This window comes from Staurois parvus, unplaced genomic scaffold, assembly GCF_062004578.1.
Source record: "Staurois parvus isolate SC_StPar_1 unplaced genomic scaffold, SC_StPar_1.0 ptg002258l, whole genome shotgun sequence".
Lineage (NCBI taxonomy): Eukaryota > Metazoa > Chordata > Amphibia > Anura > Ranidae > Staurois > Staurois parvus.
The window spans coordinates 265,617-286,168 of NW_028320054.1; the positions used below are offsets into that span (position 1 = coordinate 265,617).

General features: G+C 46.2%; 1 protein-coding gene across 1 annotated transcript in view; it reads left to right on the forward strand.

The window, feature by feature from the left end:
* LOC149431446 (uncharacterized) overlaps positions 1–20,552 on the forward strand; it is an 86,994-nt gene that overhangs the window by 24,101 nt on the left and 42,341 nt on the right. The window contains exons 6-7 of the mRNA XM_089665595.1: positions 3,179–3,276; positions 10,634–10,820. Coding sequence (XP_089521721.1) covers positions 3,179–3,276; positions 10,634–10,820 — 285 coding nt within the window. The remainder of the gene's footprint in view (positions 1–3,178; positions 3,277–10,633; positions 10,821–20,552) is intronic.

Below are 20,552 nucleotides of genomic sequence, written 5' to 3' on the forward strand. Positions count from 1 at the left end.
TCCCTGGGCCTCAGTCCAGGGAAAGAGAGTGAGCACATGGTCTGGCCTAAATATTTATATCCTCCTCCAACATGCACCGGTGCTAACAACATCCTACCAGACTGTCTTAAAGAAATACAAATATTCATAACTTAGTTTTGTTTTCAAAATCTCATGCTATGACCAGTGATACTAGTGACAGCTACCGGCGACAGTGAGAAATCACAAGCCAACTTAAGCTTAGGGAAAAACCAGGTGAAAAACTATACAATCACTCTAAGCTAACTACAGCCCAGCCAAAAACTATCTTGACCTTGTAGACCCTGCTTAGGACAAGGGGGCTACATATCATGTGTCTTAAGGGAAACCTGTACTAAGGGAAATAAAGAAGCTGCAATTTCTGTCTGAAAATACTAATTGCCTCGGCTGTCTCTGGATTTATTTTCTAAAATCGCTGGGTAGGAAAAAGCATTCATGTAAGATGTTCTGATATTGGTTAAATACTCAATGTGAGTCCACTGAAGCCAACCTGACAACCAGGTAACTGGTATTTCATAAGGAGAGATCAGGAATGGCAGCCCTTGCATTTGTCTTTATACTGTATATACAAACTAATGAAAATTGGTATTAAAAACTGCTGTCACGTCCTCACACCCACCAATCCGATTCTCTTAGAAAATGGTAGCCTGGCTCTGGTTGGTGACTATGGGGAACTACAGAATCTTTATAGATGAGACCTATGAAATGGAACATGACATCTTTAGATTCTGGGTTGGTATACATGACAGTGGTAGAAGGAATAGGAGGGGGTCTGGTGGAATAGAAGGAATAGGAGCGGGGTCTGGTGTAATAGAAGGAATAGGAGCGGGGTCTGGTGGAATAGAAGGAATAGGAGGGGGTCTGGTGGAATAGAAGGAATAGGAGTGGGGTCAGGAGGAATAGCAGGAATAGGAGCGGGGTCTGGTGGAATAGAAGAAATGGAAACAGGATTTGGTGGAATAGAATTAATAGGAGTGGGGTATTGTGGAACAGAAGAGGGATCTGGTGGAATAGAAGGAATAGGAGTGGGATATAGTGGAAGAAAAAAATAGGAGCAGGGTCCGATGGAATAGGAGCGGGGTCTTATGGAATAGAAGGAATAGATAGATGTGAGGCTGGTGGAATAGGATGAATAGGATTGGGGTCTGGTGGAATAGAAGGAATAGGATTGGGGTCTGGCGGAATAGAAGGAATAGGAGTGGGGTCTGGTGGAATAGAAGGAATAGGAGCGGGGTCTGGTGGAATAGAAGGAATAGGAGCGGGGTCTGGTGGAATAGAAGGTATAGGAGTGGGGTCTGGTGGAATAGAAGGGATAGGAATGCGGTCTGGTGGAATAGAAGGGATAGGAGTGGGGTCTGGTGAAAAAGAAGGAATAGATGTGGGGTCTGGTGGAATAGAAGGAATAGGATTGGGGTCTGGTGGAATAGGAGGAATAGGATTGGGGTCTGGTGGAATAGGAAGAATAGGAGCAGGGTCTGGTGGAATAGGAGGAATAGGAGCGGGGTCTGGTGGAATAGGAGGAATAGGAGCAGGGTCTGGTGGAATAGAAGGAATAGATGCGGGGTCTGGTGGAATAGAAGAAATAGGATTGGGGTCTGGTGGAATAGGAGGAATAGGAGCGGGGTCTGGTGGAATAGAAGGAATAGGAGCGGGATCTGGTGTAATAGAAGGAATAGGAGCGGAGTCTGGTGGTATAGAAGGAATAGGAGTTGGGTCTGGTGGAATTGAAGGAATAGGAGTGGGGTCTGGTGGAATTGAAGGAATAGGAGCGGGGTCTGGTGGAATTGAAGGAATAGGAGCGGGGTCTGGTGGAATAGAAGGAATAGGAGTGGGGTCTGGTGGAATAGAAGGAATAGGAGAGGGGTCTGGTGGAATAGGAGCGGGGTCTGGTGGAATAGGAGTAGGAGTGGAGTCTGGTGGTGAGCAATGTGCTTCAGTTTGGCTTTGTAGGTTTCTGCAAGTTACAATAAAGCTTTTTGGATACAAAGCATAAACCAGAAGCAGATGTGTATTGTTCTCTGTTTAACCCCTCGCCTACAGGGTACTTATACCCCCTTCCTGCCCAGCCCAATTTCCAGCTTTCAGCGCTGTTGCACTTTGAATGACAATTGCGTGGTCATGCAGCACTGTACCCATATGAAATTTTTATAATTTGTTTTTGACAGAGCTTTCTTTTGGTGGTATTTAATCTCCTCGGTGTTTTTTATTTTTTCTTAAACAAACCAAGTACCACTGAAAATTTTGAAAAACAAAAATGTTTTTTCTTAGTTTTTGTTATAAAATTTTGTAAATATGTGATTTTCTCCTTCACTGATGTGTGCTAATGAGGCTGCAGTGATGGGCACTGATGAGGAGGCACTGGTAGGTGGCATTAATGGCATTGACAGGCATCACTGATGGGCACTGAAAGGCAGCACTCATATGGCACTGATAGGCAGCACTGATGGACACTGATAGGCGGCACTGACTGGCACTGATAGGTGGCACTGACTAGCATTGATAGGTGGCACTGACTGGAACTAATGGGTGACACTGAAAGGCAGCTCAGATGGGCACTGATATGTGGCGTTGATGTGGCACTGATGGGCACTGTCAGGTGGCATGGATGAGCACTGACAGCTGGCACTGATGGACACTGACAGGTGGCACTGCTGGGGCTACACAGATCATCAGGGCACACTGATCATCAGTGCTCTTATGATCAGTGTAGATGTCCCCCCTGAGGAATGTCGATTACCGGCTCTCCTCTCCTCTGTCAGCGTGACAGCTCGTGGGGAGAAAAATGCCAATACCCGGCATTTTCCTGTTTACATGTGATCAGCTGTGATTGGACATAGCTAATCACATGACCGAGCCGACATCTTCGGCTGTTTCCGTCGATCGGTGATCCGCTGTGTCTGAGAAACACAGCGCACCGCCGATCGCCGCGCACCGGGAGCCTCGCATGTGCGGTTAGAATGGGAGGATGTCATATGACGTCCTCCCAGAAGGAAAGAACCACCTTGCATCCGTCATATTACTATATGGCAGGTGGGAGGCGGTTAATATCTGTATATTCTAGTTTTGCAGCTCATTTCAGGGGGATTGGACGCTCTGACCTCTGTGTGTGTATGGACAGATTTCCTTGATTAGATTCTGTAACATTTTATTTTCCATCCAGTTCCTGGTCAGCCTGATATAGTGAATGTTCCATCGATGGAAGATAACACAATTAGATGGAGACTGTCTGAGGAATGGGGGGAGATTACCGGATTCCAGGTAAAATAATCCTACATGATTTATTTTTAATTCCATATTGGTCAGTTATTGGTTACATGTTGCAGACTAATTTCCTTATATAAAGGGAAGGGTTGCGAGTCAATTTTATTTGACTTTTTAAAGGGAATGCATTTTAGAAAATATGTTTAAGGTTTTTTTTTTTTCTCGTGGTAATATCATTTTTCATGGTAATTTACAAAAAGAAATGTCATACAGGGTGTATCTATGACACCAGATTCCCAGAGCACTGTGAGTTAACTAACAAGAGACCACAGAACTGGTTGTTTCCTTTCAGACACAATGGGGTTACTTTACTAAAGGGGAATAGATTGTTCACTTTGTAAGGGAATTTCCCCTTCGCTTAGTGAATGAGGTGAAGCTCAGCTAGCTTCCATCAAATTATAGAGTTAGGACTGCAGTACATTGCGGTGCCATGACGTGGCCTCTGCAGCTTATGCCTGTATTTGCAAAGGTGTGCAAACTAACCCCCTTGTTGTTAACGTGAACTGCTAGATAGGACAATTTGGTTTACTGCAGACTGGCTGGTAAGTGAGCTGGGAATTTTTATTTGTTTTTTTCCTTCCAGATACTCCTTGCTGTAAATGTCAGTTATAGGTTGGGGTGGTTGCCATTTGTGTGTATAGTTGGTGAATGTGGCACATTGGACACCTTTGCTGCCATTGTGCTGTTTGCTGGGTTTCCAGTGCGTTTCTGTAACTTTAAGGAAGGGTGGGCTCCCTCCATGCTCACCTGGCCTTAATCCATCCATTATTATATATGTGCTCCTACTATGGAGGCTCTCAAGTCATAGACGTAGGACGGCAGTACACTGGAGTGCCATGATGTGGCCTCTACAGCTCACGCAAATGTAAACTGTTAGACAAGGACAATTCCATTTGAGGCGGGCTGGCTGCTAAGGAAGCTGGAATTTTTTGTTTGTTTTTTGACTTGAAAAATCCTGTTTTTTAATCTTTTTTGCACGATTGGGTGTTCTTTCGCAAAGTGAATTTTCTCTACATTACCTTGCAAGGTGAACTGCCTATTAGCCTTCAGTAAAGCAGCCCATCTGCCCCGGAATGAAACCTCTGGTGGAGTTGTTTAGAGGGAGGGGGAGGAGTCACTGCTCTGACATACTATTATTAATATTATTATGTAGGATTTTTTTGGCACCAAAATGTTGGCAGTGCTTTCCAAGATAAATGGAGACAGTACATTTACATTACAATCTGATAGAAGAGGATCTGGAGGGTCCTGCTCATTGGAACTTACAGTTTAAAAGGGAAGGGCAAGTGGTACAAAAGGTAATAACTGCGAGGGATTCGTTGATGGTGGAGGCAGGATAGGCCTGTAAGATGGCTGGTGCCTGGCACAGTTCTATGTGGCCTTCACAGACCACCGGGCACAAGCCTTAACATACAGGTTGCAGGGTGTCACAAGTTGATCAGTCTAAACCAATGCTGTCCCGTGCACAGATGACATCTGGAGGTCCAGTCTTTCCATCATCCTGGTACTTACATAGTAACTCCCACTTCCTCAGGAATAATCACACACCTGGTCTACATGCAAGCTTCCAGGACCCGGATGGCCAGGTTTTCACCACATCTCTCACTTCATATCTCAGGCATTGGCTGATATATTATCAAACAGAGGCTTCTTGTTGACACAAATTCTTTTACTGAAATAACTTTTCAACCGTGCAACCAAAAATTGGCATTAGCAAAGGCCAAATATTGGCTTGAGCATAATGAAGAATAACGTAGCTTTCAGTTTGGAGGGGCATACCTATCCTCTCCATGCCTGGCTGTAATCTCTCCCATAGACCAGGGGTCTCCAGACTTTACTAAGGGCCAGTTTGCTGTCCTTCAGACTTTAGCGGGGCTAGACTTTGCCCAATGGAAGTATAAAATATCCTGGCGTCAGTGGATGTAACCAATGCCCCATCGTTAGTATCAGTGGGAAGAATAGTGCCCCATCACTGGTGTCAGCCCCAACGGTTGGATAAAGACAAGTGAAGGGCCACTTCCAGCCCTTGGGCTGGAATCTGGGAACCACTGCCATAGACTATGCAGATCTTTCAGAGGGGTGAACAAGTGTACAGAGTCTATGTACCATCCTCCCTCTTGTGAGCTCCAGAGAATAGGAGATTACCCTCCCCTTGATAGTAACAGCACAAACCATGGAACACAACATTTTCTCTCTTTATCTCCCAACAAAAAAGCCCCTTAGTTTAAACTCCACCTACCTTATCAGGGGCGGACTGACAACTCATGAGGCCCCCCGGGCAATAGGGGATCATGGGGCCCCTGTGTCCTTGCCCACACTCAAAAAAGCCTATGAAAAAGGTACCAGGGGCATCTTATGGGGCCCCCTACTGACCCCGGGCCCTCGAGCAGTGCCTGAATTTCCAAATGGTCAGTCCGCCCCTGAGGAGGATCAACCCTTAAAGTGTTTGTTACTCCAACAACATAATAATAGTAATAATAATAACATCTCATATTCCATATATCTGTCTGTTATAACATGTACTTGTGTTAAGAAGTATCCTGTTCTCTTTGCATTGCTCCCTTTGTGTGAAATCCCTGGTGATCCTGCCAGTTCCCTTGCTTTTTTTTATTTCAAACTGAGAGAGCATTTTCATCCCTATGTAGTTCATTTTCTGACTGTGCTGGGAGCTCAGCCTGCCTGCCCTCCAATGGCCAAGACCTGCACTGACACACCTCCCTGCACAGCTCTTCACTGGGAAGATCAGGGTACTGCTGTTTCTCTACTTGTTATAACACACCCCCTTGCTGTCTCCACCCCCACCCCTCCAAGTGCCTTATGCAGTTGGGAACAGAGGTCATGTGATCACTTATAAAAAATATATTTGTACTTTTTTATATCTATACACAAATTATGTGTCTTCCATTATCATTTTAAACTAAATGGGTTGTTTTGCAAGGTAAGGGTTCACATGTACTTTAAGGGGAACACCACCTACAGGCTTCCCTGAAGAGAGGAGTTTTCATGGATCTCCAAAGAGGTGGAAAGAGTAGAGGATAGCAGGACAGCTTTGTGTAGGGACTTCCAGAGGATGGGAGAGGATCTGGGGAAGTTCTGGAGGTGAGCATGGGACAGGAGGTAATGAGGGAACTGGAGAGCAGGAGGTTGTAAGCAGGGTTAACCATTGTGTAATGTTCTGGATCATGTTTCAGCCTATGATATTATTGGTCTATTTTTGTTGATTTTAATCTAATGATGTATATAAAATGAAGGCAAATTTAATTTTCAGTCATATTATACAATTTTTGTTGTCTTCAAAGTCCCCATTGGAGGAAAGCAAAAGTAATGAGAGCAGAAGGTCATGGGGGGTTTTGGGTGACATTCACTTGCGTGTTGACTTCAGCTTGAACTACTGAGCTCTAAAGAACAGATTTTCTACAAAAGCGTTAAGGGATTTGTAAAACAGAACGACCTTTAATAAAGTGGTATTTAGGTCAAAATTTACTTAAAATGCGTAAAAATGCTTGAAAATAGACGTGTGTTGCCTTCCATTGATTCACATTTTTATGCATGTTGACATGCATTTATATACATTTTCATGCATGTTAAGTTGATTTGCTTTTTGTAGATTATTTCTCTTGACATCACATAATTTTCCTGTTTGGGTCCTTTTATGGGCTAAAATATTAAAAAGCTTTTTTTTTCTCCCTCAATAGACTTGCCTTGCATTGAATTGTGTGTAACACCCTCCAGGTTTGGTTAGCTAGGTTTTTTAGATAGAGCCTGGGATGAGTCAGCCTGTGAGTGAGACAGGAGTTTCTCTCAGGATAGGCTAGGGAGGATATACAGGTCAGAGCTTCTGGAGCCCTCCCACCTTTTCAGAAACTTAGATAATTTTCTGGAAGAGGAATGGAGGAGGGGAGGAGGCTCAGATCTGCATGTTTGAGGGATCTTGCTCAATCCCCTAGCAGGAGGCTGGGCATGGTGACCAAGGTAACCCTTAAATGTGATAGAGCCTGGGGAGCAGTGTGCAGTGTCAGGTGGAAGATGGATCGAGGAAAGCTGGAGTGTAGAGCCTGTGAGGGGGCCACAAGGAGGGGAGCCTACCTAAAGGATGGATGCTGGAAAGGAGGATCTCCTTTGCCTCATCATCTCCAAGGGAGGACAGCCTGTGCAAGAGGGAAGGAGCCAGCCCAGCATAAGGCCTGAAGGCAGCCACCAACCCACTAAGCTAACAGGAAAGGATGGAGTGAGTAATCCTACATCTTCTGGGTCAGATAAAAGGAGAGGGCAGTCAGGTGTAATACCCAACTAGCTTCTCATCTGATATTGTTCAATTGGCAACTCTTGGGCCCCCCTTTCTCAGGGATACCCTCAGGCAAGAAGAGGAGGAATCATCTGGGTTCTGAGGAGGTACACCAGAGAGCCTTTAGTGCTCTTAAAGAAGAGACTGTTTCCCTCTACATTCTTGTACATAGTTGCTCAAAAGTTGTCCTCAAAAGTTCTTCAGTTCCTTGGGCATCCCATATACCATTAGACCCCATTCAAGTTGTTAACCTCTTAATAAAAACAACAAAACCAAACTCAAGCACTGTTTAATGACTCTGAGTGTACAAGGGTGGAAAAAAATCTGTTGCCTGGCTATGCAGAGCTTAAGGGAGACTCAAAATGCAGCAACTCCCACCAGCCAGCTGTTTATACACCATTGGTGAGAATCCTCCAACAATCGTCCACAGCCTGCCCTCCTAAATCCCTCTGGGAGCAGCCATGGAAACCCAATAAGAAATAATGACATTCTGAGGTTGGCCATCGTTGTGCTGGTGACATCTGAGCTGATCTAAGTGGTTGCAGCCTTTTCACCACTTGTGACGGGAGTCACTCTGGGTGGGGGGGCTCATGGAACATAGCTCACTTTGGAGAGGTGGGGAGACCCCTGTCTCAGCTCCCCATATCCCTCTTATTTGTAAATCCCCCTGTGCCTGTTAGGGGTACAGGGTGATCTGTCCTAATATTGGGGGGGGGGGGCTTTGTCTCAGACTGTGTAGACATGTCTGGGAGATAGGTGGGGTGGGGGATGTTGATTGTTTGATGTGTTATGTGGCTGCATCCCATTGTTCTATTGTTTGGGAGCAAACTATTATGGGATATATGTGTTTGTGTATTAGCTTAGTGGGGGGGGGGGTGTCTCCAGCAGTCCTCCCTCCTGATGAGACTGTCTGCTGCTGTGAAGTTTGAATACCTGTGTGTGTCTCTTGTTACTAAAGGTAGATTGCCCCGCCCTGAGTGATTATGCAGGGAAGGGGGATTGTCCCCTGAGTGTATAAATCTTGTATCTGTGTTCAGATAAAGTAGTCTACCTATGGTTTACTTCAAGACTGGTGTCATCTAGTCTTGTATGGTCAGCTGTGGTGTCTGTTGTTGGTGTTCGGATGGGGTAGCGGTACTCTAATGGAAGTACTCAAGCGCACTCTAGGTCGGTTCCGTTACAGCACTGATGGGCACTCATGTAGGACACTGATGGGCACTGATGGGTGGCACTGTGGGTCACTGATGGGCAGCACTGCTGGGCACTGATGGGCAGCACTGGGGCACTTTTGGGGCTGCACTTTTAATCAGGACACTGATAATCAGTGCAGATGTCTTGTTTTTTTTTTTAAAATATACTTTATTACAGAAGTATAAAAAAACACGATATTCGTAATCGGGGTACATCTCACCCTATACTACGACGCAGCGCACCACATTGCAATATAGTTCCAGGCATACGATAAATACATTCAATAAATACATTCACTCAGCGGTATGATGCCTGACGTGATGTGCATGGCGGACGAATCCCCAGACCAACACGTCATGCATAACGCCGCTTACCCCGAGACCATAGCATGGTTAGAAAACATTTCCTACGATTACAAACTCATGCAAGATATGGTTGGTACAATTTACAATAAGCATCGGGTATGTGGGGGTAAGGGGAAAAAAAAGGGGTCACAGGCCCGAAGCTTTATTGAAGGGACAAAGACATGCAAGGGGGAGTAGGGGGAAGGGGAGATCTTCAGACGTCCTCTTCCTCCTTAAAGTCCATCAAGGTATAGTCCCTGAGCAGACTGAGGATCAGTCTGTGGCAGTCCTCAATGGACATCCTCTCCCGCTGGTGGATGAGGCGCTTCCTGGCGCACAATAAAGCGTCCTTAAAGCAACACAGCACCCGCCAGGCGCCGTCAATGTCCTCCAGAGTAAAAGTTCCACAGAAAAGTCTGTTCAACACCCCAAAGTGTGTGATGGCTGTCTGTGGCACAAAGTCCCGGAGTTCAGGTTCCAGGGCCCTCAACAGGTCCTGAGCAAAAGAGCACTCCCAGAAAACGTGCTGAGCCGTTTCCTCGTGGATGATGCAGAAGGGGCAGTGCCTGCATATGCTCAGGTTCCTGGCATGCATAAATGTCCTGAGAGGCAACCGCCCTTGGATTGCCATCCATGCCAGGTGCAGATGTCTTGTGTGACACTTGCTGGTTAGCTGTGACAGCATGAGGAAAGTACAGCCAATAACCAGCAACTGTATTTACTTTGTGATCAGCTGTGTCATTGGACACAGCTGATCACATGGTAAAACGAAGCTGTGATTGACCTTTTACCATGTCATGTGATCAGGTGCGTCTTTTGGACACAGCGATCACTGACAGCGCCAGGTGCGCTCCGGTAGGGGGCGCGTTCTGGGAGGATGTCATATGACGCCCTCCCGGAACTGGAGAACCGCGCTGTAGCCGTCATTCAGGTATAATGCAGTTCTGAAGTGGGTAACTGCCAGGCAGTGCTGTTCATACTGCTGTATGGTATCGGTCATTAAAGTGTTTTAGATTCCATAGAGAGGCAATCTACGATGCTTTCTACATAGTTTACTATTGTAATCAGGATTACAAAATAACATTATAAAAATATATTCATTTGATTCAAATAAATTTTATATATATTTTCATATCCAATCAGCAGGTGGAACTTTTGGCTGCATTTCACGTTTCCAGTATTCCCTTACCTCCCGATGAAAAATGCTGCCATTTAGGGAGCTCAGTTGCTTTCTCTAAAACTAAAGGGGCCCTTCTGAGATTTTATTTAGAGCATCTAAAGTAAGACAGCTAGTGCAGTGCTCTCCATTTAGGTAACCCATGAAGCTCGGGAAATCCTATGTCAGTTGTGCACCCTATATTAAGTGCTATCATCATGTAACAATAAAAAAAAATAAATCAATGTAATAATTGGCATTACATCATTTCAGATTTCTTTTCACCTTACTAAAGAACCATTTAGTTATTTATTCTCTTTGTTACATGGTCCTAAAATGAGTCACATAAGATATAACCCATGAAATGATTCCTTGCAGATGAATATCTCAGCCTGGAGGGATTACAATGTGTCCTTTGCTGTGGATGAATCTCTCCAGTTTCCACCCAATGTGACTGAATATAAAATCCCCCTCCAGTATGGAACCAACTACACCATCACCCTCCAAGGATTCACAACATCTGCAGCTGGGGTTGCAACTGAGAGTATTGAGACTGATATTGGAGGTGAGTACACCGGCAGACATGGCAATTGGAAACTATTGGGTAGAACAGTCATCACTCATAGGTTTGAGGCAGCGAGATGTTTGATTTCATGTCACAATGCAAGTTTGTGCACCAAGCTGCTATAGAGACTTGATGATCAGCTATAGCAGCCATTATCTACCAGGGTTTTCTGGAAATGTGGGGTTTCTCTAGAGGTTATTAGGGGTTCCATGAGCTGTACCTGAGTGACCTGAAATATGATGGTGCCTGGATAATTTGAGTTCCAACACTCCTTGGCAGATCTTTTTAGCTTTCTGTAACGGTGGCTACTAATATTAGGAGCATTCTTCCCAATCAAAAAAAATATAAAAAGAATCCTTCCCAGTGACCACAAAATAAAGAGACATTCTTTCCACTGATCCTCAATGTAAGGGACATTCTTTCCACTGATCCTCAATGTAAGGGACATTCTTCCCACTGACCCCCAATGTAAGGAGCATTCTTCTCACTGACCACCAATGTAAGGGACATTCTTCTCACTGACCACCAATGTAAGGGACATTCTTCCCACTGACCACCAATGTAAGGGACATTCTTCCCACTGACCACCAATGTAAGGGACATTCTTCCCTCTGACCCCCAATGAAAGGAGCATTCTTCCCTCTGATCACCAATGTAAGGGACATTCTTCCCTCTGACCACCAATGTAAGGGACATTCTTCCCTCTGACCACCAATGTAAGGGACATTCTTCCCTCTGACCACCAATGTAAGGGACATTCTTCCCACTGACCCCCAATGTAAGGAGCATTCTTCCCAATGACCACCAATGTAAGGGACATTCTTCCCACTGACCCCCAATGTAAGGGGCATTCTTCCCACTGATCCCCAATGTAAGGGACATTCTTCCCACTGACCCCCAATGTAAGGGACATTCTTCCCACTGACCCCCAATGTAAGGGACATTCTTCCCACTGACCCCCAATGTAAGGAGCATTCTTCCCAATTTTTCTTTATTAAAAGTCTCGCAATCAATAAACATAAAATATTATACAGAATATAAAAAAATTATATATATTTACAGCAAAACGAAAATAAATATAGCAAAATCTGCTGTCAGACAAAAGCAAACGTCTCAGAAATGAACATGACATAATTGGGGAAATAAATCGTACTACCACTCACATCACTACACCAGACATCAAACCTGTGAGGTCAAGAGACCACCCCGCCCCCCTTATGCATGCAGCCCTTCTTCAAAAAAGATCTCAATCAACAAAAACTACGGGAGTGAAAAGAACAGTATAAGGAAAGACCCCCTTACCCAGAGATGGACAGTTCACCAAAGGCAGGTCTGATATTCCTCCACGCCCTTATCCAGACCGCCCGAGGCTCTCTGACCCTCTCAAGACCCCAAATCTTCCCAACCTCACTCAGAATATCGTGCACCACCACCTCTACAGGGAGGACTTTCTTCCTCAGGGTACTCCGACACCGTGCGTTCCATGTGAAGTAACGAACAACTATACTAACTAGAAAAAGTGTATCCAAATCAAAGTCCCAGTGAGCTGGGAATGCCCCGTACACCCACTCTGCATAACTCATGCGATAGAGAAAGGGGATGCCCAGAACCCTCCCCACCCTTTTATACACCTCTATGTTAAAGGGACACAGGAGCAGAAAATGGTCCATAGACTCCACCTTACCAACACACTCTGCTCTAGGACAATCCCGATCATCCACAGGGCGGTGCTTCAGGTTCCCTCTCACATAGAGCCTTCCATGGAAAGCGAGCCAGGCTTGATCCCTAAACTTCAAAGGGATTCTCTCCAAGTTAATTAAACACAATCCCTCCCTCATTACGGAGCCTGGGCAATCCTTTAAGGCCAGTGACACACTGAAAGCAGAAGACAAAATCCTCTCCCCCAGAAGCTTCCTGGGAAGGGACCTGATATCCTCCACTGTCACCTGCCACTGCCGAAGTATTTTCAGACACGGGGCAACATAAGCCGGGAGCTTGCCATGTCGGACTCTCAGACTTTTCATCTTCCCAGCAATGCAGAAAAGGCCTAAACCAAGACTGAAAAATACCCACCCATCCCGGCGGGGTCTCTGCTAACATATTACTAAGATTGTACTTTAAAAAGAGCAAAGAAAAGAAAACTATCGGGTTGACCATTCCTAGGCCACCCGCCCGCCTGGACAGGTAAGTTACATTGCATTTGATCAGGTTCAGCCTATTTCTCCATAACAGTTGGAAAAAACAGCTGTAGACCCTTGCATAGAGAGATACCGGCAACATACAGACGAAGCTGACATATAAAAGGATCGGGATCAGGTAAGTTTTGATCAAGTCAACCCTCTCTCTCAAGGAAAGCCTCCATCTCTTCCAGCTTGCTACTTTGGCATTGGCAACTACCAACCTGCTTTCCCAGTTTCGATGACCATAGTCACCAGGACCAAATTTGATGCCCAAAATTTTAATTTCCTGCTGGGGCTCTGGGAAGGCATCCGGAAGTTCGAAGCTTTCACCCTCCTCACCCATCCAGAAAACTTCACTCTTTTCATGGTTGACTTTAGAGCCAGAAGCCTCCGTGTACTGCTCTATCACAGAGACCACCTCCTGCGCCTCCTCAGTCCCAGAGATAATAACAGACACATCATCAGCATAGGCAACGACCTTCAAAGGTGGCACACCAGCAATGCCCAGAGGCACCCCGCACAACGATGCGCCCTCTAGCCTTCTTACAAAGGGGTCGATTGCGAAAGCATATAGCAGGGGGCTCAAAGGACATCCCTGGCGCACACCAGAACCGACCTCAAAAGGCCGCCCAACCCAACCATTAACAAGTGGGAAGCTCTCAGCCCCTTTATATAATGTCTTCAGCCAATCTATAAACCTCCCCTGCAGGCCGTATCTACCAAGCAGCAACCACAGATATTCATTATTCACTCGATCAAAAGCTTTTGCCTAATCCAATGCCAGCAAGTACTTTCTCCATCCAGCAGCCCTGCATCGTTCCAAAGCCTCCCGGATAGCCAAAACCGCTGAAAAGGTACTTCTACCTTGGACCGAACAGTGCTGATGGCTGGACAACAAATCGCCTGCTACTGACGACAAGCGCCAAAAAAGAATCTTTGCCAAGATCTTTCTATCAACATTGAGAAGACTGATGGGGCGCCAGTTCTCAATCATTGAGGGGTCTTTACCTTTTGACAGAAGAATCACAGTGGATTGCCTCATGGAGGGAGGGAGCGAACCCTCTTCTAGACAGCTGTTAAAAACCTCCGCTAAAAAGGGAGCCAGAATGGACTTAAAACACTTGTAAAATTCAGCTGTCAATCCATCTGGCCCAGGCGATTTTTTGGTAGCCAGCTTGTCTATAGCATGAACTACCTCATCCGCTGAAATTGGTTCTGTCAAATTCATCAAAAGCAATGTACCATTTCCCAATCCTGGAGTAGAATCCAGAAAGCTTTCCATCCTGTCCCGGCTAAGGTCCTTTCTTCCCAGGAGGTCTGCATAATACGACCCAAAGATCTCCAAGATCCCCGATCTGGACTTTATCAGGGAACCCGTACTGTCTTTCAGGCCAATGACCATCTTAACTGCTATGCCTTGCTTACAGTTCTGGTAAGGATCAGGCGAGTGATATTTCCCATAATCCCTCTCCAGAACCAAGGAGGCATGCCGGTCGTATTGACACTTCCTAAGAAGAAGCATCACTTCAGAGATCTCCCCTGGATCTCCTCCATACGAGACAATACGATCAAGCTTCCTCCGCAAATGCTGGTAGGCAATATACATACCAAGCTGCTTCTTCTTACTTATGGCCTTGAAAAGTCCAATCGCCCTTTGTTTCACAAGCTCCCACCACTCTGACTTACTGCTGCAAAAGTCCAGAATAGAAACCTGTGCCTGAAAAAAATCCTCAAAGGATTGTCTTACCTCTACATCTTCCAGGAGAGCCGAATTCAGTTTCCAGACACCCCTTTCCCTGGGTGGAGTGTCCGAGGCATTCAGAGTCACAGACAGCATACAGTGGTCAGAGAACTCCACCGCCTTCAACTCAGGAGCTGAGAAAGCAGAGTTCTCCTTTAAAAAAAACCTGTCTATCCTGCTCTGACTATTCCCTCTCTGAAATGTGAACCCCGTGCTGCCAGGGCAGTGCTTAATGTGCACATCTACCAGGCCTGCCTGTCTAACAAAATCTCTGAGAAAAAGGCCATCATAACCCAGCCTGTCTATGGAGCCTCTCCTGTCTTCAGGCCTAATTATGGTGTTAAAGTCACCTCCAAAGACAACCTGCTGGGATGTAAAAAGGAAGGGCTTGATCTTTGTGAGGAGGCATTTCCTGCCCCATTTTGACTGGGGTCCATAGATATTGATCAGGCGCAGGTCCTGCCCCCTAACAGAGACGTCTAAGACAATGCATCTCCCCATTTCTACCTCAATTACCCGCCGGCACGTTACCATATCGGTTTTAAAAAGGACCGCAACTCCGCTGCAAGGTTCAGCCGCAAGAGACCAAAAGGAGGGACCACATCTCCACTCCCTTTTTGCTAGATAGATATCGGCCAATGTATTGAGCCAGGTCTCTTGCAAAAATAAAATCTCAGCATCAAACTCGCTGAGCAAAAATAAGGCCGTATCACGAGCTCTTGCAGATTTAATGCTGGAGACATTAATGGTCGCCACCTTTAACAGAGTGGGAACTGCCATCAGGATGATTGGGGTAGTCGTTTCTTAACCTCTACCACACTCTCATCACCCGAAACAGCTCTCTTCAGAGTACGTGACTCCCCCTCATCCATAGATGATAGAGAAATGGATATATCAGATACCATCTCATCACCTGACAAAACTGAAAAAGTATTGCCAAGAGGGACCCCTCCTGGATCTGATTCTGAGGAAGAGAGGACAGCTCTTCTCATCCTCCTCTTCTTCTTCTTCCTCTTCTCCTTCACCCTCTCCCACCCTTCATCAGCCGAATCCCCCCCAGCAGGAGGTGAGACATGGGACATGGATACCCCTCCCTGAGCCCCATCGGCTCCACCCCCATCCGGCACCCCCACAACCTCCTGACCACGTTTGCGCTGACGGGGGACAGGTACCGGAGGTGGAGTAGGCCGAGAGGGAAGATCCGCTAAACCCGCCCCCCCCAGCAGCTTCCGCCAGTCTGGAGGATCTACGTACTGTAGGATTAGGGACAGGAGGGACAGACTCAGGGGTGACATTACTGGGGGAAACACAATCTGACACAACAGACACAGGAGGTACAACTACAGTTTCCTCCCTAGCATCAGCTGCCTCATCCTCTTTATCCAGCCTCTGCAGCTCAGCCTCCAGTCCTGGCAGGTTGTGTAGTGCCTCTGGGCACAGACTGTATGGATGACCCAGCTGCTGGCACAAATTACACCGAATCTCGGTGCATTCTTTGGCCAAATGGCCAAAATCCTGGCACAGTGAGCACTTCTTGATGGTGCAGGACGATGCAAAATGGCCTCTCTCTCCGCATTTGTTACAAACTTTAGGCTGACCTTGATAGAAAATGGTCAGCCTATCTTTCCCCAGAAAGGCTGAGCAGGGAAGATGCTGAACCACATTGCCCAGCACCCTCAATTGCACTGACACCGTCCAGGCCCCTGTCCATATCCTATGCTCATCCAGGACCTTCCGCAGTGGGGTGAGGACCTCACCATGTCGGCGTAGCCAAACTACCAAATCAACCTCTGGTATGGATTCATTCCGGACCAGGATTGTCACTGATTTTATCAAAGGCTGTCTGGAAACAACCTTTGCCACCAAACCTTTCCACTGCTGAAGGCTCCTGCACCTCCTATATCTCTCCCAAAACAGGTCCAGGCCTTCAGGTTTTACAAATGACAAATCGTATTCATAGCTGCCGACTGGGCAGATCAATGCAAACACATCACAGGCTTTAAACCCCATCTCCATAATCAACTCCGCCACCCTCCCCCTTACTGGTGGGTTTCCTTCCCCCTCCCACTTCAACTGCACCACATTCCTTCTCCTGACCCCACCAACCATCCCACCACCAAACCTCCCCAAATTGTGACCATTAGCATTCCCAACACTACCCCCACCCCCCTTGGTGCGACTCCCCAAAACAGAAGCATAGCTCCCCCCAATCCTCCCAGCAGCAGAAATATTTGTGTGTCTGGGAGCGTCTGGTGCAACTCTAGCAGATACCGATTGCACAGATCCGGGATTGGATGGTGTATCCTCTCTCTGCTGAGCAGGGGGAGAAATGTCATTTTTAGTCTTATCAGCAATGTTAACCCCTTCACCTCCACCCACCACATCCTTTGCTTTACCAGTCTCAACAGTCATAGACTTCACAGCAATGTCTGCACTTACTGCTGCAACCATAGAAGCTCCAGCAGTCATCTCTTCTTCCAAGAAAGGAGACTCAGCCCAGGACTGGATTCGATGTTCAGACTCAGCAACAAGTGAGACATCCATGTGTGCTGTTTGCTCTCCATGTTGTGCAGTGTGCTGCTCCCCTCCCCCACCAGCATCAATCAGGTCTGGAGCACCTGGGAGCTCAGGTGAAACAGTCTCTCTGCAGGTGGCAGCCATCTTGCCTGTAGAGGGACTACTGGTCTCAGCAGGAACAGCAGCAGCAATTTCCATCCGTGGGGTGCTTGGTGCAGGTTCACCCACATTCCCCTGATGGTCTGGGGACCTCTCTGCCAGGGATTTTTCCTCCAGGTTGGCTGAGGATTCCTCCACAGCAGTCTGCTTGCAGAGCTCCTCATCCACAGTAGTCACCACAGCAGGTGGGGCAGACATGCTGGAAGCAGCCATGTTGGTGTACTGGGATCTCTCCACCAGTCTTGGCTTTGCCAGTCTGTATCTTCTCTGTCCATCCTCAGGGACTTCTGCAGGGTCATCAGTGAAGGCAAACTTGTCTGCTCTCAGGGGAGACTCCATGTGCTGAATGAACCTCAGGGTTCCATACTCACCCTCAACCCCCTGGCTGGTTGCCACTGGTGATTCCACAGCCTGACATGGGGGGAGAGACGCTGATGTAGATGGAACTGGGTCATCCATTACCTGAGGCTGCTGATCCACAGAGCTCGCTGGTGTCTGGCTGGCAAATCTCCTCTCATTTTCAAATTTTTCTTTAAATGCTCCACTTCTTGTTTTCAGCTTTTCTAATAATAAAGATTGTCTCTTTACTTTCTCCTCCATGTGCTGGAGCGCTTGCTTCATACCCAATCTGTTCTTGCTCCAGGCCTGGCAGTATTTGGCTCTGAAGGATTTGTGTTCAGATTTTAAAACATTGAGTTTCTCCTCAGCTCTTCCAATAGTCACAATTCTATCATTAATCTTCTGCCTGAAGACATCAACATCCTCACCAGGGCCGGGACCCACAGTCAGGTCCTCCACCTCCTCCTCTTCACTAGGCCCGGTCTCATCAGGGGAATCCCTCCCAGGGCCTCCCCCTGGATCAGGCATGGTTCCTGGGCCAAGCTAGCAGGAAAGGCCCAGGCTTGAAAACGCTGGTTCTCAGGGAGAGCTCCTTCAGTGTGTCCTCCTCCTTCTCCCACTGACCACCAATGTAAGGAGCATTCTTCCCACTGACCCCCAATGTAAGGAGCATTCTTTCCACTGACACCAATGTAAGGGACATTCTTCCCACTGACCCCCATTGTAAGGGACATTCTTCCCACTGACCCCCAATGTAAGGGACATTCTTCCCACTGACCCCCAATGTAAGGGACATTCTTCCCACTGACCCCCAATGTAAGGGACATTCTTCCCACTGACCACCAATGTAAGGGACATTCTTCCCACTGACCCCCAATGTAAGGGGCATTCTTCCCACTGACCCCCAATGTAATGGGCATTCTTCCCACTGATCACCAATGTAAGGGACATTCTTTGCAATGAATACCAATGAAAGGAGGATTCTTCTAAAATTCTTGCAAGCAATAAACATAAAACACATAAGACTATAAATATATACATAATTACACAAAAAAAGAGAAAATAAGTTAACCCCTTGACCTCCGGATGGTTTTACCCCCTTCATGACCAGGGCTTTTTTTTGCTATTCAACACTGCCTACTTTAACTGACGTGATCATGCAACACTGTACCTAAAAACAATTTATATAATGTTTTCACACATATAGAGCTTTCTTTTGGTGGTATTTAATCTCTACTGTTTTTTATCATATAAGTGAAAAATACATAAAATGTAGAAAGCAGAAAATATTGTTTGTTTTTAGGTATAAAACATATCAAATAAAATCAAATTATTTCATGCATTTAGGCCAAAATGTATTCTGCTACATGTCTTTAGTAAAAGAAAAGAGCTTTCAAAGGGAGTAACTTGCACATTTGATTTCCTGACTTACCCATCACAATTTTTGAGGCTCTAAAAACATCCCTCAGATACTCCAAGAAATTTAATAAGAGGCATGGTGAGTATTTTGCAGATCTAATTTTTTTTAAAGGTTATGAAAAATGAAAAACAAAAAAATCATTCTCTTTCTTCATTTTCCAAAAATTGATAGCAAAAAATAAGATCTTCCAAAGATTCACCATGCCTCTCAGCAAATACCTTGGACTGACTGCTTTCCTAAAAAGGGCTCATTTGGGGGGGGGGGGGGGGTTATACTGTCCTTGGCATTTTAAGGTCTCCAAAAATATGATAGGTAGTCAGGAAATCTAATGCATCATTAAAACGCCTTGAAAGCCTCAAGGTGGCCATTGGATTTTGGGCCCATGTACATGGCTAGGCTGCCTAAAAAGTCTCACACATGTGGTATCCCCACACACGGGAGAAGTAGAAGAATGTGTTTTGGGGTGTAATATCTTATATAGCCATGACACGTGTGATAAATATCTCATTAAAGTGACAACTTTGTAAAAAAAAACAAAAAAACTTGTAGCAAAAAATAAAGTCTTCCATGGACATAGCATGGCTCTCATCAAATTCCTTGGGGTGTCTGCTTTCCAAAAAGGGGTAATTTGGGAGGGAGTGTTTGAACTGTCCTGGCATTTTAAGGCCTCTAAAAACATTATGTGCGTCGCCATCATTAGGAGTTTCTGCCATACGCCTAATGTTGGGTATACATGTAATGTTCTTTTTTTTTTGTTCAGCCTTTGTTTTTTTGTTCTTCGATTGATGTATATGAAGAAGTCTCTGCCAGAAAAAAGTACAAGCTGAGCATAGGAGCTACCGCTACCGATGAAGCCTGATCTGCCAGAAAAAGTGTATGCCCAACATTAGAAGTTTCCACCACACAGCCACCCCTAGCTTTAAACACTTCCCAATCACGTCCATAGACGTCCTCCCAGAACACGCCCTCTGCGCGTCCCCAGCGGCATGCACCCGGTACCGCCGGTGATCACTGTGACCTACGGACACAGCTGATCATGTATATGGTAAAAGGCCAATCACAGCGACCTTTTACCATGTGATTAGCTGTGTCCAATGACACAGCACATCACTGGGTAAATACAATTGCTGGTTATTGGCTGCATTTTCCTCACACTGTGAAGAAAGTATTGCCGAGAACTGGCAATTGTAAGCGAAGGGACTGGCACTGATCATCAGTGCCCTGATGATCAGTGCCCAACAGTGCCACCTACCTGTGCTGCTAACCTGTGCCCATCAGTGCTGCCCAACTGTACCCAGCAGTTCCACCCACCTGTGCCAAGCAGTGCCACCCATCTATGCCCAGCAGTGCCCCCCATCAGTGTCACCCAGCTGTGT